Below are 24223 nucleotides of genomic sequence, written 5' to 3' on the forward strand. Positions count from 1 at the left end.
GGGACTTGCTTTACAGTTCACCCATTGGTTTAAGTATACAGAATTCTGCAGGTGCATGTTGACAATAAACTGTCCCTCACACTGCCTTCTACAGTTTATGAGGCACCGTCAATCACTTTATCAGACTAAGAAATCTTGAGGCCCCAGAAGAGCTAAGTGCCTGTTTGATGCTACACTGCTATGAGCACACGTGTCAGAAGCAAAACCAGGCCTCTCATAAGTCTGCTCTTGTTTTTTCCTAAAGAGTCTATAGAGTTCCAACCACCTTCCCTATAGGTATACTTTGTGTTATAAGAGAGTGCAAAGCAATCATTCTAATACAAATTTTTGTAATGTATTAATTACTAGTACCCTTCACGTATTTTGTGGGATCTTATTTTCCGCTCTATTCCCACAGCTTGATGCAGAGGTACCAAATGTCTTTTCTCCAAAAGACCTTGCCTTTGGTCTCACTGAGGTTAGGCTGCCACAGGGATGAGATGGTGCAACAATGTAAGAGTAAGAAGACTGAAAGCTGAGCCACCAGGATACCTAAATGGTGTGAAAACCAAAGGAGGAGCAAAGACAAGATCTGGCAGAGAAAAGTGTCACATTTAACAGGGACAGTCAAAGCAAATCACAAAAGTGTAAGAATATCTCTTCATAGCACATGAGTTCAAGATGCCCCAATTTAATCAGTCTATGTAACTATGTTGAGTCCTTGCAGATTACCTACCTATAAAGGTCAAACTGGATGCTGGTGTAAATACTAGAATGACTAGCTTGATTCAGTAGATTATTTTCTCTGCATCATATTCATCAGTAAGGCATCACAATACGGATCCCAGAAATACTAAGGGATTACGCTGGTACATGTTGAACAAAGAAGACACACTATACCTCAACAAAACTATGCAAGCAATCATCTGAAAAACTAGGAGCAGGGGAGGATGTTTAGTTTAGAAAGAAACACATCCAAAACTAGAATTTTATATTAGAAAAAAAGCTATGTTTTTATAATACAAATTACATAAAGGTGGACATAATTGTAAGTGATCCTCAACCAGAACATGAATATATGAAAATTTTTAGATGCATCAAGAGAACATCCATCTCCAGAGACTATACCCCAACCCAGCCTTGGTCAGGAAAAGGGGACTCTACAGGCCTAGTCTCACCATCCCCATCAAATATAGGTAGAGGATGCCACATTCACTACTTCTGAAGTTCCATCAGGCTGCGCCCTGCCCTCCACTGCAGTCCTATCCAGTGAAACCGCAGACACTGGGCGAGGCAGCAGTACACCAATGTTAATCAGGAGGGGAAGAGGGTGCAACCTCACTTCTAGTATTTCACATTTGGAAGAGTGCCTTGGCAGTGAGGAGCAGCCCAAGGCCCTTCCCAGGAAAGAAGCAGGCACAGGGGCCAGGACTCAGGCTCCATTTTGACCCAACGTTTATTGTCCTTTTACAATATGTCATTTTTGGTTTAGAAACTGCTTGTGATTAGTTTTCCAACATTAACTCAAAAGCATGTAAAATAAAAATCAACCTACTCTCTATATAAACACCCAGCAACTGTAGCCCTTCACCCTCCTGCCCAGGTTGGGCAGGGGAAAGGGAGGGCTTGGGCAGCATTGAGTGAAGTGCAGATGCTTTGCTGTGGGGACTGGTGATAATGCCTTTGTTCACACCCACAGAGGTTCCCTGCACTGCTCTAAACTACAGCAGAAATGGTGTAGGCTCCAGGCCCAATTCCTTGTTGGTAATTCACTCTCCGCCTCCCAAATGAAAATCGCTTTTATTTTATCACTTTTGTATTTTTTTTTTTTTTTTTGCAACAGTAACCCCCTGTCCAGAGTCTGACTGTAGCTGAACTGTTCAGACTGAGGAATGGAGCAGGCTGTGGGCGCACGCCTGGTCCCTCCTGGGCGAGCGCCCCCACCCTCAGGGAACAAGGTCCAGCCAGGCCAGCTCACTGCTTGCTGGCCACCACCACTTAGCCATACAGGTCATCATCATTATCTTCCGTGTACACACTGCCACCTGTGCCACCGCCACTGCCCTGACTGGGGCCAGCTCCACCCTGGTTTCCTGAAGGGAATCTGTATTGAGAGCAGAGGCAAAAAAGAGGGTTAGGATAGTGCTTGTGTAGGATTTTCACAACTACCCCTTCTAGCATCCTTAGGGCTCCCACCGCCTTGGTTGTACAGTTCCCCAAGACAACTTAAACATAGCCCACTGAAGCCTAGTTACCTGAAGCTGCCAAAGCCCCGACTCTGCTGAAGGGTCTGAGCAAACATTTCATACTTCCGGATGTCATTATCACTGACAGAACGGCGGGCAAAGCGCATGGCTTCCTCAAAGTGATCTCGGCGGATCTCAGGCACTGGATCATCCTCTTCTACTTCCTGTAGGATAGGTAAACACAGACCACCAGGGCTGGTTAAGGCTCTGCCTGAATTCCTTCCCTAGCCTTCCTGACCCCATTATTGCAGCAGCAGATTGGGCCTCTCCTATCCAACTTGAATATGCTGCCAGGCCAATATTCCTAAAACCGAGTCATTGCCTTGCTTAAAAACCTGCCAATGTATTTGGGAAATGATAAAACTGGAGGGACAGATTTCACTACCAAGAGCTTATGGTGGGAATAAAAAGCTGATTAAAGTGACATGAGAGGGATTTCCCTGGCAGTCCAGGGGTTGACACTCTGGGCATCCAGTGCAGGGAGGATGGGTTTGATCTCTGATCGGGAAACTAAGATTCCGCATGCTGCAACCAAAGAAAGGGGAAAAGGTGGCCTGAGGGAACTTTTTGGGATGACAGAAATTTGTCCGTCTCAACTGTGGTAGCAGTTACAGCACTTAAAATATATTTGTTAACAAGCACGGAAATAGTATACTAAAAATAGTGAATTTTACAATATGTAAATTATACCTCGTAAGCCTATATTTTCAAAAAGAAAATGTCAATGGTTCTCAGTGCTTATCACAACTGAATTATACCTTACTCACAGGCCTCACTTCCAGTAACACACAACCTCTTTAATGTATCCAGGTTCTCCCAATTCCTGCAGTTCTATTCCTCAAGCAATCTACTTGGGTGACTTACTTCCTTTACCTAACCTCTATTCTCTTTATAGCCCCGGCTCACATCCTATCTCTTCTACCAAGAAGCCACTCAACTGCTGTGACTTTGGATCACTGTAGTTTATAAGCTTTTATGAGGGAGAGAAACATCACTAATGGTAGAGAAAGCCAATCACTTATTTGCTTATTAAGTCAGTTTCTAACACTGTGCCATGCTACAGTGGGAAACAAGTGAGATAACAAGAGTCCCTATCTTTATTGAGCCTATATATACATACATATCAAATTCTGCATTTAATTCAGGGGGTCCATGGAACACCAAGAAAAGGTCCATAGATCCTAGCTTCTCAGCCCTGCTGTATTTGTTTCTATGCTCATTTCTTCTCAGCCTTTGTAATTCCCAATTGACATGGTTATCTGAGTACTCAGCATTTTCTCTTCCATGGCATGCTAAACATCTGACAGATGACCTTTCCAAAACTGTACACTCTAGGGCACTGTGGAGATTGTCCCCTGGCTCCCTAAGACAGGCACATCTGGGTTAAGGATGCAGACTCACCATTGCTGATGGGTTGGTCTGCCGCTCCCGTTCTCGCCTGATTTCACTCTCGATTGATTCACGAATGGCCAACTTGCAAGCACGTTGGCAAATCTCGGTCAAATCAGCTCCAGAGAAGCCATTAGTCATTTTAGCCAGGAACTCTAAATCCACATCCTAAAAGAAGCAACAGAGCTACCTTAGCTTTTAGCCTCTTTTGATAACACTGATCTTTGAGCCACCAAAGCACTCCCAATTCCACTTTGTTCCATCCTCTGCCACCAGTTTTATTCCTTACTCTAGATATCTTAATACCCTCAAATCTTCCATCTTTCCTTTTCAACCATAACCCCAGGAATCCCCAATGAAACCTTGTCCAGGAACCAAGGAGCATTCCACACAGCCTGCAAATTCACGACCCTGCAACCCAAGACCTTGCACCTGCCTTGGCAACTGGGGACTTGCGCAGGTTGGCCTTGAGAATGGCAACACGGGACTTCTCATCGGGAAGTGGGATATAGATGAGCTGATCAAGGCGGCCAGGTCGCAGGATGGCAGGATCAATGATGTCAGGTCGGTTGGTAGCGCCAATGATAAATACATTTTTCTTTGTGGACATGCCATCCATTTCTGTCAGGATCTGGTTGATGACTCGGTCAGCAGCCCCACCACCATCTCCAATGTTGCCACCACGGGCCTTGGCAATCGAATCCAGCTCATCAAAGAACAGTACACAGGGGGCAGCTTGGCGTGCCTGTGAGAGAGACAGATGGACTTGAGCATTAGCACAACTGGGTCTCTCAGACCTGAGGAAAAATGGAAAATAAAGTGACCTTCACTGCCCTAACTGAGCTGTCAGAATGGGATGGTCTTAACTCTCCCAAAGAACAACCTCTACCCCTAACTTGTTCCCAAGCAAGTGAACTGATAGCCCAGCCACTTGTAGCTCACCTTGTCGAAGATTTCCCTCACGTTGGCCTCAGACTCCCCAAACCACATGGTGAGCAGCTCAGGACCCTTGATGGAGATAAAGTTGGCCTGGCACTCATTAGCAATGGCTTTGGCCAGCAAGGTTTTCCCACAGCCAGGAGGTCCATAGAACAGTACTCCCTTGGAGGGTGTCATGCCAAACTTGAGGAATTTGTCTGGGTGCTCCACAGGATACTAGGAAGAAAAAGAAAGAGGATTCAGGGCAATCTCCCCCAGTTTGAGAGAAACCCAACCTAACAGAAGCATCCTCCCACACCATCTCATGGTGTAAGGTGACAGGATTCTTGGTGCTTCCAACCTCAGAACAGCAGGTTCCTGAATCATGCTCATAATTTCTGCAATCAATGTGCCAACACCCCAATACCACCAGCTCAATGACAATGTGCTGAAGCAGTGACCCACCCTGGACCAAGCACCCTACCTGAACCAGCTCCTGAAGCTCACGTTTGACATCCTCCAAGCCCCCAATGTCCTCCCAGGTCACCTGAGGCACCTCTACCACAGTTTCCCGCAGTGCTGATGGATTGCTCTGGCTCAGGGCCCACTAAAAACGGAAGAAAAATTGGGGATGAGAACTGCCAGGCAAGAGATCAAAGTGCATGTGTGTGCACCTGAAATGGACAGCGGCCCTTACTCGGAAGTCGTCCATAGTAACTGCCAGGGAGTTCATGACCTCAGCATCAATGGTCTCGTCCTCTAGGTCAATGAGGTCCATCTTCTTGCGGATGGCTTGCAGAGCAGCCTCAGAGCACAGGGCTGCTAAGTCAGCTCCCACGTGCCCATGAGTTTCATTAGCTACCTGCAGAAAGAAGATCCACTTACTCTCCTGTCTCTGAGACCTAGCTTAGATGTCTCTATTCTGCCTTAGATAACAGAACCCTGCCCTCTTCCTCTGACTCCTATCTCTGGGTCCTCCATTTCCCTAAACTCATACCAGCAGCCCTTTCATTAGCTGGACTCTTAAGTATTCAAGCCTGCACTTGGGGCCTGGAAATAAAGCTGCCCCCAATACTCTGGTTCACCCTAATTCAGTGTAAACCAAGAAAAATGCCAAACCTAGTTTCCTGGATTCAATCAGATCACTTCCCTTTCTGCCCAGGAATTAAAATCAATCGCCTCACATCTGAAGCTTCTGTCCCTAGTCAGTTTCCTTCAACAGTCTGGCAATAAGACATCTGAACTTCTGGCCAGCCCTCATCAACATGCCACCTGTTCAAGGTCCACATCATCTGCCAGCTTCATGTTCTTGGTGTGGATCTGAAGAATTTCCAAGCGTCCCGTAGCGTCAGGGATTCCAATATCCACCTCTCTGTCAAAGCGACCTGTGACATGACGCATAGATAGGGATCATTTCTGGTGCATAGGGAAGAAGGGCCCAGGCCTAAGGCATCCAACCATTCCACTGTGACCAGGAAATGTCTGGTGTTAGCACTGAAAGCCCCATAACTTGGGAAATCCCTCAGTCTCAGGCAAACCAGGATGCGTGGTTACCCTGGACATGACATGGAATAAGGGAAAGAAAGGACTTTACTCTTTGCCTAACTGCAAAGGGCTTCATGAAATCCTCAAAAAAAAAAAAAAAAAAAAAAAAAAGAAAGAAAGAAATCCTCAGGATTAGGTGACTTAGATGAAGGACAGATATGGGATCAACAGGATTAAGCCCACTGGAGACATAATCTCCACATGAGCAAAGACAGCAAGAAGAGTTATTTGGGGTCCTTACCAAATCGCCGTAGGGCTGGGTCAATGCTGTTGGGTCTGTTGGTTGCTGCCATAACAATGACATGTGCTCTTTGCTTTAGGCCATCCATGAGGGTCAACAACTGTGATACAATACGTCGCTCCACCTCCCCATGGGTCTGTCAGGACAAAATGTCTGGTCAGAAGTGAAGTCAGGACCTTTTACAACCCTACTATCCCCTTGGTTAAGTTCCTACTTTCTCTCTTTTGGGAGCAATGGCATCCAACTCATCAATGAAAATGATAGCAGGAGCATTCTTCTCAGCCTCTTCAAAGGCTTTACGAAGGTTGCTCTCAGACTCACCGGCCAACTTGCTCATGATCTCAGGACCTGAAAGCAAATAGAATGCATGCAGTGACAAAAATACATCCTTCCTCAGTCTCAAAAAGTATTCGGATATCTTGTCTGTCTAGCTCAGAGACAGGTCCTGGGTGAGAATGTGGTAACATCTGCCTACTTTCTCACAGCCCCTACCAACAATTATCCCAGGGTAGCCACCAAGCCAGGATAAAAGGATGTCAAGGGGCTCAATACACTTATCTCAGTTGAGCTGAAAGGTATGAAGATGGTGACAGCAGATGCTGTGGGACCTCTGGCCAGAGCAGAAGCAGCACCAGGTGGACCCCTACCAGTGAAATATCATTCTCAAAGAGATAGTTGATCTCAGCCAGTCTTCCCCCAAACCCTCTCAAATAAGTAAGCATAGACATTTTGAGTTCTCATTCTAACTTACTCCTCTTTAACGTCTTCAGCCTGTTAACGCTCTTTCTCAAGGTGGGATAGATCAAGGGATACCAGAGTAACATACCCTCCCCTTGCTGCTTATCTGTCTGCAGTGGACTTTAGAATACAAACACTTAAGTATACATGAGGCTATGTACACAAATGAGCATGTCCATGATTTCTCTTGCTCATGAGACTGGGTCATGCTTAGCTCAAAGTGGAGTCCAGCCAAACACAAAGTGAACCAAGTCTCCTACCATTGATCAAAAAGAAGAAGGCACCAGTCTCATTTGCCACAGCTCGAGCAATCAAGGTCTTCCCTGTCCCAGGAGGTCCATAGAGCAGGATTCCTCGAGGAGGCTGAGGAATAGTACAGAGGGTTGATTAGGTTCAGATTCTCATCTTCTCCCAACCCCAGGTACCCTAAAATGGCCTAAGAAGGACTCTATTTAAACAGGATGAGAATTAGAGCTCAACTCTGAATGAGCCCTCAAACAGCAGTTGTCAGGAAGACACCTTACTTCAGACCATACTCCCTCCTCTTTGCAGCAGAGATAATAATGCCAGAAAGCTTACAATACTTATGAATACACAGGAGACAGAGAGCAGAGAAACCACACTAAGAAACTCTTAGTATGAGTGAGTCTGAAGATCCGGGATCTAGGAAAAGTAAGAGGGCATTAGGACAAGGGCCTGACTTTAAACAGGACTAGCTCAGCCATTTAAGAGTGTTGGCCAGAGGCTCATTCACTGCTATAATCACAGCCCTCCAGGATTTACTATCATGTTGGAATGCCTTCTCCTACCAACAGCCACAAGTTTTCCTCTTTGAAGCTGTCTTTTCTCTGGCTTCATCCACTGGAAGGATATGGAAAAGTACCCCCCAAAAAGATAAATTTATTTACACAATGTACACTAGGGAAAGGGATAGATGCAAACTTCATCTTCAGGGTGTCCTATGATACAGGAACAGCTGGGATGTTACATTTTAGACCAGCAGTTCTCAAATATTCTGGACTCAGGATCCTTCACACTGCAAATTTGCTTTACTATTATTGGGCAACACTTGGCTTCCCTAGTGGCTCAGAGGATAAAGCATCTGCCTGCAATGCAGGAGACCTGGGTTTGATCCCTGGGTTGGGAAGATTCCCTGGAGAAGGAAATGGGAACCCACTCCAGTATTCTTGCCTGGAAAATCCCATGGACAGAGGAGCCTGGCGGGCTACAGTCCACGGGGTCGCAAAGAGTTGGACACGACTGAGCGACTTCACACACACATTCTAGACAAGCTGGCAAACTATGGTGAGACTTTAAATAATAAATATATAAAACAGACTATTTATGTTTATAGGGTCCATTAGATAAAAACAGTCTTTACATTTTGAAGGTTGTAATTAAGAAAAAAAATTCAACAGAGAACTTAACTGACCTACTCTGTTCTAGACCATTAGTAGCTGTAACGAATTTAGAGTGTTTTATAAACCTGAATATAGTACTTCCTCTTGAATCCAAGGCAGTGATGAAACACAGATATGAAAACAGATCCTAGGAGTAGATGGTGAGTAGTTGTTAATCACCACCCTAGGCTAACAGAGCCCAGAATACTCACCTTCACACCAATGGCCTTAAAGAGGGCAGGATGTCTCAGGGGCAACTCCACCATCTCCTTTATCTGAGCTAACTGTTTCCTGCAGCCACCAATGTCATCGTAGCCCACTTCATTCAAGGATTCTTCCTCATCCTGAAGATGGAAAAGAAAAAGAAAAGGAGAAGATAAGAATGCTACTATCAGCAAAAGGTGAATTTCTCTAAAGCTGGTGTAGAGAATCTGCTGTATGAGAAGATTCTGCTCTAAGGGGATCATGCCTCAAAAAACAATTCATAAAACCCCAGGGCAAGAATTTACTTATTTATATGGCCATGCTGCGCAGCTTGTGGGATCTTAGTTCCCCAACAGGGATCAAACCCACACCCTAAGCAGTAAGAGTGCAGAGTCCTAACAACTGAGCTGCCAGGGAATTTCCAATCTTTGCTTTTACTTTACAGTTGTTTATTCATTCCATGACAAAGATTTCTAGCATAGCCTTTCCTTATTACATTGTCGTTAGTCTTATTGCGGTGGGCTCCCCTAAGACCTGAAGCTAGAAAGTGTGGGAAACGGGCAGGGATCTAGATCTCATCATCAGCATCACTTCTTCAAAAATTATTTCAACCACTAGACTCATTAGGCTCAATCTAGATTTTAAAAATTATTGATATCAGATACTTCTAAAAAATACGTATGTCCAGAAATGAATAGCTATGCTTTCCACCTCTGGGAAGTAGCTTAACCATCAAGCCTGAGGATTCTTTGGAACTACCACACTACTGCCCTGCTGAGCACTCACAAAGTCGGATACCGGGATCAGGAAGAGAACTCACCTCTCGTTTGATAGGCTCCCCTTCACAGTGGATCACTGTGTCTGGCGCAACAATGCAATAAGGACTGGGATCTGTCTCCACTACTTTGAACTCTACAGCACGCATTCCACCCCGGACAAGGAAAATGTCTCCTGTGAGAGCAATCAGCACAAGAGCAGTCAGAGGTATCTATCACCAGACCAAGCTAAGAATTCCCCATCAGAACCTGGGATCTAGAATGCCAAGTTCACTAGATACTGTCCTTTCTCCTTCCCATCCACATCTTATTAAGCATCAGGCAAAAAGAGAAAGCTAAATTGTGAAAAGTCTCTCTGCCCCTCAAAAGACAGTGAATAAAACCTGATGTGCCAGGAAGAAACCCAAAAGATTTTTGACTTCTGGGGTATAGATAACCCAAGCTTGCACAACCACCACCACCAGCAGAACTGTGTTAAGTATTTAATACACTGTGGACTGTGATACACCCCAAATTGCCCACCTCTTCCTTCAGAGATACAAGAGAAGATAGCTTACTGTACTGGAGCAAGCAGTGGGAATGGGAAAAAGGGGAAGTGCAAGGAAGCAGGGAAGGAGAAAGTACACATGTACAGAATGTGTATGTATGCACACATGTATGAGAATAGACAAAGATGGACCAAGGTTTACTTTTGGGTATCCCTACAACAATTGCCCTTGAGTTCAGTCCTTAGAATTATTTCTCACCTTTCCGGATGGGTCGATAAGCTTCCAGGAAGTATGGCTTAAGGTAAACCTCAAAGAGATTGCCAGTGATGCCTTCCACCGTGTCATCGATGGGTAGTACATGGATGCGTTTGCCGTACTTCACATCAGGGCATGGCTGGATGCTGAGGATGACAAGCAGACTCCACATTACCAACCACATCGCAGCCCCAAGCTCTGGGTGTCCAAAAGGGCCTGGCACAGAGAGCTGATGGCGAGCGAAAGAGAAAAGGCAGGGATGGCTTTAGGTGAAGAGAGGCAAGAGGGTAGGGTTGGAGTGAGGGCAAAGCAACAGCCAAGCAGAACAGGTCATATGCAGGGTAGACTGTTAGGGGGAGCCTCTAGAAGAAGCTGCTGAGACTGCCCACTCACAATTGGTGAGGCAAAAGAAAGACCCACACATCTGGAATCCCCACGAAGACACAGAAGGGAAGGTCTTCAATGAGACATATCCAAGGATGACCCATTCTGGTTACTACTGGTAACCCAACACTACAAAAGGGGACCTTAGTCTGACAAGTGTCAGGGTCAGAGAAATACACGTGAAAAAATCATCTCAGTCAGGTGGTCAGAGCACCTTGAGAAAGTGACTAAGCACTTCCAGGAAGAAGGCTCCATAAAACCTAGAATCCCCCCCAAAAGAATCTGAAGCCTGAGATGTTCCTGGCCAGGTGACAGGTAGCAGTGGCCTGGGTAGCAGTGGCCAGGGATGACTTCAAGATGGCGAAACCTCTTGCCTAAAGTCTAATCACTCAAACTGGAACTATCCTAGGCCTGGCTCAAACTATGCCTCTCACCTCGATTAGCTTGGATCTTTATACGAACCTGCTAGGAGTCCACCTTCCATGTCCATACTCCCTTCTCATTCTAGCCCTGACAAAAGCCATCAATGCAAGGCTATAAGCTTATTTGGTAGATACAGCCCTCAAATGGCATCCTAAACCAAGGTCTATGGTGTGACCCCTGGTAGAAAAAAATAAAGGTACCAAGAAAGTCAAGAAATGCCAACCTGTTCCAAGGATCATGAAGAGGCAGAATTTGAAGTCCCAGAGGCAGACCCAAAACCTAAAGACAACCTAGAAACCTAAGCCTTCCCATGGCCTATAAGCTCCCAATATCTGCAGTTGCCAAGGCCTTTATGGGGGTACTGCCTGTAAAGCAGGCAGTCTCTGGCCTCCCATCCCCGAGGGGCCAAGAACTCCACACACACCTGATAACATCCCCCAGGTGTACGCGAAGGTTATTCCGAACAACTCTATTCATTCGAATCTTCTCATCAGAACATGTGTCATCAGAAAGCACAATGCACACAGCTTCCCGCCTCTTCTTTCCTTTCAGCAACACTGTGTCACCTCGGAACAACTGGAGTTCATCCATCTTGGGCTGAGGAAAGAAGGTTAAGGCCTTTGGGTCATTGGGCCAGGGGATAAGCAGCAGCCCTTGAGGTTGGGATTCCCAGTAAACCCCATTCTATCTGTGGTCACTGCAAGAAAAATGAGAAAAGAAACCTGGGAAAAGCCCTCAGGCTAAATGCAATAAGCAAAGATTGGACTGTGGACCCAACTTACCTGGGACAAGGATACCACACTGTTGTCCTCATTGATGGCTTCATCAACAATTAACCGATTGGGACGGTTTTTCTGTTTAAGAATGGCTGTTGATAAATCATCGCCTTTTGAACTAGAAAGAGAAAAAGAAGTCAGTTCCAAAACAAATTCCAGCGACGTCCCCACCAGTCTCTAAAACTCACACTTAAGAATGAAATAGTGCATTGATGAAGTTATCCCCACACAGAGCTCAAATAAAAAGAAAGTCAGCCAAGATCAAGAATGCTTATCAAATACATATTACAATTCCTATTTCAGCAACTCTTGGTATTCCGAGTAATGGTATCCCTGCTAAGGCCCAGGTGATCTTGCCTAGGGTCAGGAAACTAAGAAAACAAAATAAAAGTGGAGGCTGAGCAGTAATTAGACAAATGGAAATAGTCTTAGACAGTACAGAATAGTGATTAAGAGAAAGGGCTCTGCAGTCAGACCTGTTGGGTCTGAATTCCAACCCTGCCACTTAGCTGTGATCTTGGGCAAGTGATTTGACCTCTCTGGAGGCTGATATAAAATGGAGACTACAGTAGCACTCATCTCAGAGGATTACTATCTTAAGATAGTGAGATGCTGAATGCAAAATGGACTGTCTTAAGTGAGATATGATTGTCTGGCATATGGTATCTGAGGTTTAGAATGATTAGCATTGTAGAACATAGCACAAACTCTTTCTTTGCTGATCTTCTTGCAGTAAGATGACCTCCCATGGGGCTCGGAGAGGCCCCAAGCCCCACAGAGTAAGCCTGGAAGCTATGAAGAAGAATCATTAGAAATTGCCCTTCCTACTGGCTAAACCTGCTGAATGCCAGAGCATTCTGTGCACCACAGGAATGCAAAGCATAAAGACCACCATATTTGAAAAAAGTGAACACAAAACACTATCAGATCTGGAATCTTCACCAGAAAGAAGCTCAAGCTCAAATGGAGTTTCAAGGTTATCTCTGCGAAGATACACAACTCCATGGAGTTGGTTCAAAAAGTTAAAACCAAGAAATGCTAAGACAAGGGACAAATCCAAATCCCTGTTGTCTAAATCAAGGTTGCCTGAGTCTGAACTCAGTTTAAACTACCTAAATAAACTACCTAAACCACTTCCCAACACCAATTTCTCTGCGGGCTCTCCCTTTAAAGAGAAAGTCTTACCTTGTCTTAGTAAGGCTCAGGAAAACATAGGCATTAACCCAAATAAGGAGGCCAGACAATGGAAGACACCAAGGAATAAATAAAAAGAAACATTTCCCATGGATTATTTCTTCACTCAACAAACTAACAAGGGGTGTGTCTGTGTGTGTGTGAGCTTCCTGGCACTAGCGGTACAGAATCTGTCTGCCAATGCAGGAGACTTGGGTTTGATCTCTGGGTCAGGAAGATCCCCTGGAGGACATGGCCACATACTCTTCAGTATTCTTGCCTGCAGAATTCCACGGACAGAGGAGTTTGGCAGGCTACGGTCCATAGGGTTGCACAGAGTTGGACATGATTGAAACAATTTAGCATGCACACATATATTATGGTTTTTCCTGGTGGCTCAGATGGTAAAGAACCTACCTGCAATGTGGGAGACCTGGGTTTGATCCCTGGGTTGGTAAGATCCCCTGGAGAAGGGACTGGCTACCCACTCCAGTATTCTTGCCTGGAGAATTCCATAAATACACCAGGCACCATTCTAGGATTTGGGAATTATCAGCCAGCAAAAGACAAAATAGTATTCCTACCGGAAATATCTTCACAATTTGCAAGAACAAAAGATGTCTGTACTCTAGAATAACAGCTAGGAAGTTATCAGGATTTTTTTTTTAACATCTTTAGGTCCTGATACGTTCAAAAGTAATATTACACAAATCCCATTCATCTAAAAATGCTATAAGTTTTCTGCTGACCCTCTCACATAGCCTGGATCTTTATTCATTTCCTTTAAACTAATTTCCAAGAATGGCGTTTCCTTAGCTTAAATTTGCTTCCCCCAACCCAAAAGTCCCCTGGAGAAGGAAATGGCAACCCACTCCAGTATTCTTGCCTGGAGAATTCTATGGACAGAAGAGCCTGGTGGGCTACAGTCCATGCGGTCACAAACAGTCGGACACAACTGAGTGACTAACTTTTTAAGCCAAAAGTGGTGATCACAATGCTGCAGAGGCATACTCTTCCAATGCTTATAAACATCCTGGAAAGCAACCATGGTCAATATGAGAGGGCAATTTAAATCCATCAATTCTCCCTCTCTCCCATGCATCAAAATATCCTTCAAGGGCTGCCCATCTTCCGGTCTGCTGTATAGGACTAGGGCTAGAAAAAAATAAAATATCAGGTGCCTCTAGCCATAACTTTGTATTTTAACCCCAAAGCTGCATTCTAGGAAAATCTCCATTCTGCCTACGTTCATGACCCTGGCACTGGCAAAGAGTGGGATGCTCTTAAAAGACCTTTAATTCCACATCTATCTACTGAGATCAAAATAACCTCTACATGATGGAATTCAGTTTGATTCCAGGCCAACAGTCCTGGAGAACTGTTTTGGGGGACATCCTCCTGGTCTTTGGCATGATTCAGGCCCTTTTCAGAACCCCAATGGGCCACAGGAGACTTGGACAGAGTTCAGTAAGAGTCATCAAGATGACATAGAGATCAGAAACTGTCTTATGATGCCAGGTTCCAAGAATTCTGGACTTTTACTTTCAGTCTTGGAAACTAAAGACTAAGAGATTACTTTAATTATTAAGTAGTTCTTTTAAATAGGCACCTGAATAATACTTCATCTCAATTCAGAAACCTGAAAAAAAGGAACACATCTTAAAAAAAGCAACACCTAAACTTTCAAGTCAGTAAAGTGATTTGCACAGAAGGGTTTCCACAGGATGGCAGTGTCTCCTCCTATACTCCTAGAATTTAAAGCTCTTGATTCTAAAATGGGCAGAGGTGGTCAGGTTTTATCTGATGCTTTCCTGAGCAGAGGGCCCAGGATTTCTCAACACAGCTGCTTAGGGAAAGGAATGTGTGAGTTTAAGGGAACTCTAACCTTCACACCACAAAGGCTGAAATCTAGAAAGGCCGATAAAAGACGACCTGAGATTTGAATTTGATCAAGAACCCAAAGAATTGCATTTCACATCAAGGAAAACTGAGGAAAGCCTTCTCGTATAAATAACAGGCCTCAAGTATTAATATGAAGGCGGCCAGAACCGAACGGCTGGGCCCGCCCTCTACTCAACAGCCTCTCACCACTGAGGTCTTCAACTACTGGCCACGCCGGCCCAGCTCTAAAGGGCTTTCGTGAGCTTCCCTGCGCTCCCAGGCCTTTCCCAGCTCCAGCCTCAGTCTCCGGGCTAAGGCCTTCACGTGGCTCAAAGTCCACGCCCACCGGGCCCAGTTAGGGCGTTGGGCCCGCCGCGGGGCCTGCGCTCTCTTGGGACCAAAGGCCCAAAGCGGGTGGCAGATCAGATCGCAGGTGGGCGCCGCAAGGCCCCGGGGCTCGGCGCCGTCAGTGTGAGCCCGCAGACCTCACTAGGCCCGGACGGCCCTTCCAAAGGAGCCAATCAGGCCGGCCCGGGCCTGCATGACACAGCACGATCTGGCCCAGGCCCCGACCCAGGCCCAACGCAAGCCCTGCCTAGGGGGCGCGCGGGTGCGCAGCTGGGCCCGGTGGGGTCCGCGGCTCCTCATTCGCCCCCTTCCTCTTCTTCCCTCTCCCTCGTTCCCTGTCTCCACTTCCAAGACGCGCCCACAGCCAGGCCCGGCTGGGCCTACCCAGCGCGGTGAGTCCCCCGGTGCGCGCACCCACAGGGGGCGGACGGGCGCGCGCTCACACTCACTCAGCTCCGGAGGCCATGGCGCGCGCTTCACCCAGCCGGCGGCTGTGGCGGACCGCAGGTAACGGCTCTGAGGGGTGGCAGGCGACAGCCTGGGCCGGGACTCGGCTCTCCCGGGGCGGGGGGGGGCAAGTGGCGGCGACAAACCCGCAGGCCTCCCTCTCGTTTCCTCCCAGCGGCACTAGGGCGGTGGACGAGCGGGCGGGCGACGCTGGCGCCTGATCCGCGAGGGGGTAGCGGCAGCGACGACTCAAACGACGGCAGCAGACGCTTCGCTAAGACTGAGCGGAGAAGAGCCGAATCATCGGAAGGAGAGGTGCTCTCACCCCAGCCAATCAGCGTCTGCCCTGGCGACTCCCGCCCGCCTCTCCGTGCCTCTCCCCAGCAACCCGCAGACCGGAGCCAATCAGGAAATTCGTTTGTGGCCTGGCTCCCGCCTCAAGGGCGCAACACGCCTAGTAACGCCACGTCAATTGGCCGCAACGCTACGCTTCCTCGACGGATTGGGATTTCCGACCAATCAACAAAAAGAATAGGGCCAGATCGACTGGCGAAAGGAGAGCCTTTATTCCTGGGAGGCAAACTCTCCCACTTGGCTCCAGTTCATTGGCTCCTGAGTTTACCCTACTAGAAAAACCTGGCACAATGGATTGAACCCTAGTCGGGTTGTATTGATAAACTACACACCCGTCTTCTACCAAAACCTGAATATCCACTCTAACCCCTCTCCTTGCTCCTTCAGGCCGCCGGCTCCAGCCACCTTTATTCTGGACTCTGACTAACACCCCAGCTCTTAATCCACTCTACCCTATCGTCATTACACCCTTTGGTAATCGTAATCCCATAGGCTTTACAGTTTCTCGGAGCTTGGAGATACATGCTTCCTTTTCACTGGCTATTAATATTCATGGCTAAAGGAGGGAGTGGACTCAAGTCCAGAAAGGAGTCAAAAGCAGCTACAGAACATACAGCAGATTCAACAAAGCCCAAGGCAGCAAGAAAATTGTAGAGTCTTGGAAGTCCTTAGGCCCAAAATGCCAGGTTGTTGCTGTTAAATCTTTAAGTCGTGTCCGACTCTGCAACCCCACAGACTGCAGTGCGCCAGTCTTTCCTGTCTTTCACTATCTCCCAGAGTTTGCTCAAATTCATGTCCAAATCGCCAGGTAACCCTAACTATATTCAGTATACAGCTTTGGGGGCCCGTTGACTGAATTCACCCTTCACCCCTTATTGACACAGACATATTTGACTCAAATAGTGGAAATTCAAATTTGGGATTAGGGTAGGGGTGGGAAATTCTCTCCTCTAGAATTTTTGCTTTCAGATAACAAGGATTAAAGGCACTGCTTCTTGAGTAAGGATTCCCTTAGCCCTTTCTCGAGGCTCATAAGGTAGATGAGCCTTCCCACTCAAGTATATGTAGTAGGCAGACAACAGATAGATATGAAATTTTACTCAACACATGAAAAGGGAAACAGGATAAAAGGTGCTATGAGCAAGTCAATGCCTTGTTGGTGGAAGCAGGGCTTCTCTGGAATCAGAATACCAAATTTTGCAGGACTACCACCAACCTCTCCAATGCCAGACATATACTGGAATGGTCAGCTCCAGCCACATTTCCCAAGGATGGGATGGCAGAAAGTCCTCCCTACAGATGGCCCACTGAGGACCCAGTTCGGGTTCTTTGAAACATGGCAGCTACAGGTCACAAGTCTCCAGATGTCTGAAATTCCTCACGAAGGGTTTCACGGTCAGGGGGGCAGATCCAGCCCAAACAGGTTTCTAAGTACAGGGGAAGGGACCTGAAAGCAAAAAGGGTGAAGTCTAAGGGACGATAGGCAGAAGACTGAATAGCCATTCACTCCCTTGATTCACCACTACCCCCAGTAGGCCTAAGGACTCTAGAAGCCAGCTGTCTCCTTAACCTTACCAGGCAGTATTCTCCTGCGGCAACTCAGTTTGGGCCTCCAGCCTCCGCCAGAGAGCAGTGGCCTCATCCCTCCGATCCAGCCTCCTCAGAGTCTGAAGCAGGTGATAGGAAGCATCTTGATTACCTGTAGCCCCACCCCAGAGCACAGGGCCTTAGAACTTGACACAGACTTAACATCATTTTATAAAAGGGGAAACTAAGGCCTAGAGCATGTGTTTTGCTTACATGGAATCAGGGGTACATCACTGCCAACAATGCCTAACCCTGGGTACTCCCTGCCCAGAACAAAGGGCTCAGTTGACCCTGCTCCTGCCCAACATACTCTCAGCACAGGTATGGTCTTTGTGTCTGAAGACATTAGGAAGCCTAGAGAACTCCTGGGAGGCCTTCACACATACTTGTGTCTTGCATATGTCTGCACAACTGTTATGTATCCCTGCATATATACAAGCACAATCCCATTCACCCCTCCGATCAAGGAACATCACTCTTACACTAATCCCCAAGTACCTCCCCATGGCCCTCTCTGTCCTTACACATCTGTGCATAGCTGATGCCTGCATATGTACATACCTGGGCACATCTGCACACTGAGAAGGAAGTCCTGTAGGGCTTTGGTATCCTGGCCAAGGGCCACCCATTCCAGTCCACGACTAATCAGGGCAGCTGTCTGAAGCTGTTGTAGTGCCATATCTGACGTACACCCCTGCTCACAGATGGAAGCAGGCCCTGGGGACCTCTCCAAAAATCAAGACATTTGTTTCCAGCCAGACCATCCCCAAAACCTCAATACCATATCTCTTATGTTTGGAGTCCCTTTCTCTTAAATCTCTTGGTGGGCTAGGACACATGGAAAGGAAACCACCACTACCACAGAGAAAAAGTAAGTCTAGCTCACCTTGTTCTTTATCCTTAGGTGTGGCCCGGAAGAGAAGCTCAAGGCACCTGAAGTGGGATAGAGAGCAGGGGTAAAGAAGAGTTAACCTCAGAAACTGGGGTGAGTAGTTTAAGAATAGAGCTCACCAAACTCAGGTCCCAATTACAAAATTATCCCTCCACATTTCCCCTAGGGTCCTGGTTGGCTTCCTGGACTCACCGGCTATACTCACTAATTGCCTCCTTTTGGGCCCCCAGTTGTACCCAAGCTTGGCCCTGAAGCAGATGGGTAGCAGAGACCCAGGGTGAGCAGTGTGGTGACTCTTTGGTTCTTCTTCTGGCATCTTCCCACAGCCGAGGCCTCTTGGGAAGCAGAAATGATGTGCGGCTAAGCAGCTCCTCACATACGGTCAAAGCATCCTGGGCTCGGCCTGCCTGGATCAACGCTGCTGCTGCCTCCAAAAACAACTCAGGCACACAGGGCCCTGGGGGGCAAGGTGGTGGGGAGAACTGGGGTGGGAAGAGAATGCAATGCAGTGTCTTGAGGAGACATGAACCACTACCTCCAAGGCTCTAGTACCATGCAGGGACCATCCACTGCTTGCTGCCCTGGATCTCCCTTGCTCTGGGAACCTTCCCAGTCTGGTCTCCCAGAATGGACAAAAAGAAGAGCAGAGGAAAAGTCAGAAAAAAGCACTCCCGCTCTACTCCAAAGGAAACTCCAATTCTCCCACCCCACTACACAGAAACGTGGCATACCCACCTTTGGCTCTGAGCCATCCAGCAACAGGGCAAGCAGGTCCAGGTAATGTTCTGCAGCGTCCGCTGCCCTGAAGAGTCATAACCCAAGAGCCTCACCTTAGGCCATAGCAGGGCCCTCCAAAAGCTCTTAGCTAAGGGCCCTGGGGTGATGGAAGGGTAAGGTGTGGGACTCTAACATTGGCTCAGTATGGATCTACACTATTTACAGACTGGATCTGGGAGAAGACTTTATAGAATTTTCAAGATACAGGAGGTTAGTGACAGGGTAAAGAGTCCTCAGCTCAGGTCCAGCAGCAAGGCAGGAAGCTGATAGTGGGGACCCGTGTCCCACCCTTGACTTATTTATCCTCTCAATTTGCAAGAACAGAAGCAGAGTCACACCACAGGGGAGGCATCAGAAGTGGGAAGGGGAGCTCAGGTGAGCAAGATGGACCTCACCTTCCTGTCTGTAGACATCGGCTTGCTAGCAGGTACTTGGCCTGGCTCTGTGTGCCACAGTGAAGGGGTGAGGCTGGGTCAGGTCGTGGGAGTAATAACTCTACTTCAATGAGAAGCTGATGGGCTTCAGGGATACGAGTGATACTCAAAGCCTAACAAAAAGAAGAAACTTGTCTATAATCTCCGGGAACTATACATCCTTCTACTTAAACCTTGACTAGTCACACCAGCACAAGCATCTCAGCATTTCCCGCATCTTCGCCTGGCATAGTTCCTTACCTCAACCAGCAGCTCCAGACTCTCAATTTCTGCTGCTATGTTCCCCAGTTGCTGATATAGCCTGGAGGCCTCCAGAAGTGGGGGACCCCAGGTTGATCCCTCTTTCAGGGCTGCAACCAAGTAGAGCAGAGCTCTCTGTGGACTGCCCTAGGGGGTTGAAAGGACACAAGCCTCAGCTACCCTCACAAAGTAGAAAGCTGTGGTTTCTCCAACTCACCCTAGGACAGTCTTTACCATCTTACGAAGACAGGTCCCCAGGGCTGTGTATACCTGGACCAACAGAGACCGTGGGCACAGACCTGAGGCCGCTTCATGCAGGCTGCTCAGTGCCTTGGGCAAGCTCCCTGTGATCAGCTCCTGGAGGCCTGTGGGCAAGCAGAGTGTCAGCTTAGAGAGGCCAACAGGGCAAGCGGGCCTGATGGGGAAGAAGAACACAGAGAAGTTCCACCAAGCTGAATGGTACAGGACAGAAAAGACATGAGCCCAGAGGACTTCTTAAGACAGAAGTGGAGAGGAAGGGACAAGTCAGATTGTTAACTGGCCTTGACGACAGGCAAACGCTGTCAGAAGGACATCCCTCAAGCCTTGGGCATTCTGCAGGGTCAGCGGAGCATCTGACTCCTCAGTTGGGGGTCTCCAACTTTTCAGAAGCAGCAGCATATCCTCAGAGGCGCTGCTCTGGGGAAGAAGGATGATGAGAGGTTCCAGGCTTGTAACGACCCCTTCTCTATCTCAGTCTGCCCTGACTGGACTTTAAACTCAAGGATCCTCTTGGTTCTTGTTCCCTCATTTCTAAGAGATTAATAGCTGTGAGGAAAGGATACAGGTAGGAAGAAAAATCTGGGGCAGTGATATTCTTAATGAGTCTTCTCACTTAGGATAAGTCCACGAGGACACAGAGCAGGGACCATGTTTGGGTTACTGATGCAAAGACTGAAGCAGGGAAGTGACTTCAGCAAGGTCACAAGAGCCCTAATTCTACCCAAGATAATCAAGCTCCCAAGAAAATCCCTCCAATGAGGAGCAAATCAGAGCAAGGTCACCTAAGAGTCCTGAGAGAACTGGGGTCTTCTGAACACCAACCCAGCAGCCTTTCCAGCACATAATGATGATACTGTAGCCAGTAAAGGTGGAAGGAGGAGAGACCCTTAGATCCAGATCATTATCTGAATTACCTGGCTAACAGTCAGGGTCTGCAGCAGCAAGGTCAGGTCCCCAAAACGGTTTGTGGTCAGCCAGAGGGCAGCCTGCAGGCCCGCAAGGTGGTGAAGGGCAGGGAGCAGCTCAGGCAGAAGGGAGGAAACACGGAGGGCAGCGTCCCACAGCCCCCAGAGCTCATGTTCCAGCCTGGCTTCCAGCTGCCCCTGCGTCTCCAGCACTGTAGAGTATACACACACATAGAGCTGAGGTGCAACTTCATCTCTAGCTTTCCTTCTCTGCAGGAGCCCAAAGGTCACAAAAGTGCTCCTGGTCTGAAGAACACATGGAGGATCAAAGAAGGGCATCTCTGCGGAGGTGACAGATTATGTTGTTCCTCCTATCCCCCCCTGCAAGAACTTAAGCCCAGACTGAGGCTGGCAGGGGCACGGAAGGCAATCTCTGGCCCTCACCTCTCTCTAGGCCCTGCTGGATATCCTGCGCCAGGTCCTCAGTGAAACCCCGCGCCAGGTTTGCCCTCAGGGTGATAAAGTTGCAGATGACAGTCAGTTCCAAAGGGAGAACAGAAACGGTCGCAGGGAGCCCTGGAGCAACAAATGCTGATCTCACAGACCACTCTCAGGTGAAAGAGATCACCCCACCCCAACCAAAATGGCCTCAATAAAGAACCCACTCTGGTAGATTATAGAACGGCCAGAATGTTTTCCAAATAGGCCATCTTGGAAACTGTTTCCTCAAATGCTTCCGTGTGTGTGTGTGTGTGTGTGCGTGATGGAACAGCCAGAATGTTTTCCAAATAAACCGTCTTGGAAATCACTTCGTCAAACGCTTCTGTGTGCTGATGTATGTATGTGTGTGTGTGTGCATAAGGAAGAGAGAGATTCACCTGTACAATGTGAATGGAATTCCATTCCAGTCCTGTCTGTGTCTTAAACAGGACCCCTTACCCCCTGAGCAATCGCCTCAATTCTAGACATGCAGAAGAGGAACTGGTCTCTGGATGTGGAGGGCAGGAGTGACCATCCTGGGGAGGGCCCTACTTACCCTGCAGACTACAGAGAAGTCCCCTGAGCCCTTCCAGTGCATCCTGAGCCAACTGCTGTCGCCTCAGAGGCAGACTTGAGTCCTGAGCAACCTGTCAAATGTGGGATGGGGTAATAGTACTTTCCTTGCAGCTGTGGCAAGGGGTTTCATTCTCCAGCCATTTCTAGTTCTTTAGGGGAGGTCAAGCTCAGCCCCTCCCCACTGGCCAGACTAAATCCACTGCATACCCTTTTCCTGGTATCTGGGGGCTGCAAAGCAAGGGTCCCAGCAACCGCGTTACCTTGGCCTGTCGAACTAGCTGGTCATTCTTTTCCCTCCACAGGTCCAGGCAGCTGACGTGTGAGGCTGAAGAGCCCAGAGGAGTCTGGTGAGCCATGATAGCCAAGGCTGGGCCCAGACACCTGAAGGGGGCTGCTGAAGGGTAAGCCTGAAGCCCCCACTGAGCAAGGAAGAAAGGGTTCGTGCACTTCTGCCCCCAGCCAAGAATCCTTTGCTGTTCTTGGGGTTCCAGTCAGGACGGCCTACCGTTTCCGGGAGAAACGGACTCTCCCCTGCTTGGCGGGGATTCCACCTCCGCCTTTTCTACCCGCGCTTCTGGTTGGCCCAGTTGGCAAAATGCAAGGCGGTGGTTGGTCGTCTTCAAGGGTTACTTACTCCTCGCGGGAAATGGGAAGAAGAAATAAGAAGAGGCCAGACCAGAGAGGGAGGCAGAGACGGGCCAGAGACCGGAGGCGTGTCGGAGTGGGTAGGTCGTAGGGCTCGCCGTCCCGCTGTTCAGCCATCGAGGTTGCCAAAGCCTTGGGAAGTTGACCTCAAAACTCGGAAACCGCGGCGAAGTCTCTCCCTCCCAGCTAAAGGCCCACATCGGCCGGGGAACTTCCCCCGCCGCGGCAGGCTAGCCCGCCCTATGCATGCTGGGAGTTGTAGTACCAGTGGGAGCCGCCAGGAAAAGTCCAGCCCCAGAAGTCTCTTCAAAAAGAACTGACCAGGACTTCCTGGTGGTCCAGTGGTTGAGATCTCCAATGCAGGGATCACGGTTCGATTCCTAACGTTGGAGGATCCCACATGCCTCGGGGCAACTAAGCCCAGGAGCCACAACTACTGATTCTGCCAGGTGCAACGAAAGAAGTCACCCAAGGAGAAACCCGCCCACCAGAAGAGTAGTAGCCCCTGCTCCTGGCAACTAGAGAAATTTTAGGTGCAGCACCAAAGACCTAGCACAGCCATAAATTAAATAAGAACTGACTGGAGACGGAGACCCTTGGTAATCAGCACGTCCTATCACCATGAAGCACCAACATGCTCACCAGTCTGTTCAATCACATGCAGTCCGACTAGCTGGCAGTGCAGCCCCATGCCTGTGCACCCTGCACTGCTCAAATGTACCTGCCCAATCCTTTCAACAAATGGAGGGAACAGAACTGGAGCTCCATATGCAAAGAAGAAACAAACTGCAACCCTTGTCATCCACAAAGTCAACTCAAAATGGATAAACTGGACTCGATTAAAATTAAAACCTCTTCTGCCACAAAGGCACTGTCAAAGATGTAAGTCAAACCATTATGCTGTACACCTTAAACAGTGATGTCAATTATATCCCAATAAAACTGGGGGAAAAAATTCAGAGATGATTTATCAATAGAAAATAAATATAAAAAAATTCAAAGAAAAGTCACAAAGTGGGAGAAATTATTTGCAAATCATATACCTCATCTCTTCAAGTGGTCACATCTCTTCCTGTTCTGGGCACCCTCAAACTTCAAACCCCAGTCCTGACCCTTCTCCTTAGAAACTGCTTCCCATTTTTTTGGTGGACATTTCCATGAGGATTTCATGCCAGCACTTCAACACAACAGAGAGGGACACTGGAGACATCTGAGGATCTTCAGATTCATATGGTTTTGGCCCCAAGTCAGGAATAATCAATGGGACAAGGTGCATTAGATGGGCAAGTAGGTCTGATCCAGGGAGGCCTCCACAGGAGAGAAGGGCAGAGTGTTCTGAAGTGACAGTACACATCGAGGAGACACAGCACTACTGGGGCTTTAGACAGTGAAAGTCGGTGCCCCACAATGCGGCTCTGTTATCAGCCAAAGCAAAAGAATTTAGTAAAATACATCCCATGG

The 24223-nt window shown here is 47.9% G+C and overlaps 2 protein-coding genes across 4 annotated transcripts; both read right to left on the reverse strand.

Moving 5' to 3' along the window:
- VCP (valosin containing protein) lies at positions 1412-17294 on the reverse strand. Its single transcript, XM_018052112.1, has 18 exons — positions 17182-17294; positions 15614-15891; positions 11769-11880; positions 11411-11583; positions 10183-10325; positions 9481-9611; positions 8669-8800; positions 7317-7419; positions 6533-6666; positions 6319-6454; positions 5805-5917; positions 5230-5394; positions 5017-5139; positions 4557-4769; positions 4051-4359; positions 3627-3782; positions 2235-2389; positions 1412-2083 (listed from the first exon to the last, which is right to left on the reverse strand). The coding sequence occupies exons 2-18, from the start codon at positions 15628-15630 to the stop codon at positions 1978-1980; spliced, it is 2421 nt and encodes an 806-aa protein (XP_017907601.1). The 5' UTR covers positions 15631-15891; positions 17182-17294; the 3' UTR covers positions 1412-1977.
- On the reverse strand, positions 17049-23727 carry FANCG (Fanconi anemia complementation group G). 3 transcript variants are annotated; one of them, XM_005683817.3, is made up of 14 exons: positions 22378-23721; positions 22098-22188; positions 21506-21637; positions 21071-21273; positions 20438-20573; positions 20130-20260; positions 19896-20042; positions 19617-19768; positions 19180-19246; positions 18637-18926; positions 18439-18485; positions 18114-18269; positions 17541-17664; positions 17049-17412 (listed from the first exon to the last, which is right to left on the reverse strand). In XM_005683817.3, exons 1-14 carry the CDS (start codon positions 22471-22473, stop codon positions 17316-17318), a joined length of 1869 nt encoding a protein of 622 aa, XP_005683874.1. In that variant the 5' UTR covers positions 22474-23721; the 3' UTR covers positions 17049-17315. The 3 variants fall into 3 exon arrangements, 1 of the variants encoding a protein (XP_005683874.1); XR_001918448.1 differs by lacking the exon at positions 17049-17412 and having other exon boundaries at positions 17552-17632; positions 18114-18277; positions 22378-23727; XR_001918449.1 differs by lacking the exon at positions 17049-17412 and having other exon boundaries at positions 17555-17664; positions 18114-18246; positions 22378-23727.

Source organism: Capra hircus, chromosome 8 (genome assembly GCF_001704415.2).
Source record: "Capra hircus breed San Clemente chromosome 8, ASM170441v1, whole genome shotgun sequence".
Taxonomy (NCBI): domain Eukaryota; kingdom Metazoa; phylum Chordata; class Mammalia; order Artiodactyla; family Bovidae; genus Capra; species Capra hircus.

Coding starts and splice junctions, on each gene's coding strand:
- VCP (XM_018052112.1), bottom strand. Junction 5,918..6,318: donor CCCAGCCCTACGGCGATTTG/GTAAGGACCCCA, acceptor GTCATGTCACAG/GTCGCTTTGACAGAGAGGTG. Junction 4,360..4,556: donor TGAGGGAAATCTTCGACAAG/GTGAGCTACAAG, acceptor TCTCTCTCACAG/GCACGCCAAGCTGCCCCCTG.
- FANCG (XM_005683817.3), bottom strand. CDS start 22,473: ATGGCTCACCAGACTCCTCTGGGCTCTTCAGCCTCACACGTCAGCTGC. Junction 21,638..22,097: donor ACTTCTCTGTAGTCTGCAGG/GTAAGTAGGGCC, acceptor TTGTTGCTCCAG/GGCTCCCTGCGACCGTTTCT. Junction 20,043..20,129: donor GGACCTGTCTTCGTAAGATG/GTAAAGACTGTC, acceptor TCAACCCCCTAG/GGCAGTCCACAGAGAGCTCT.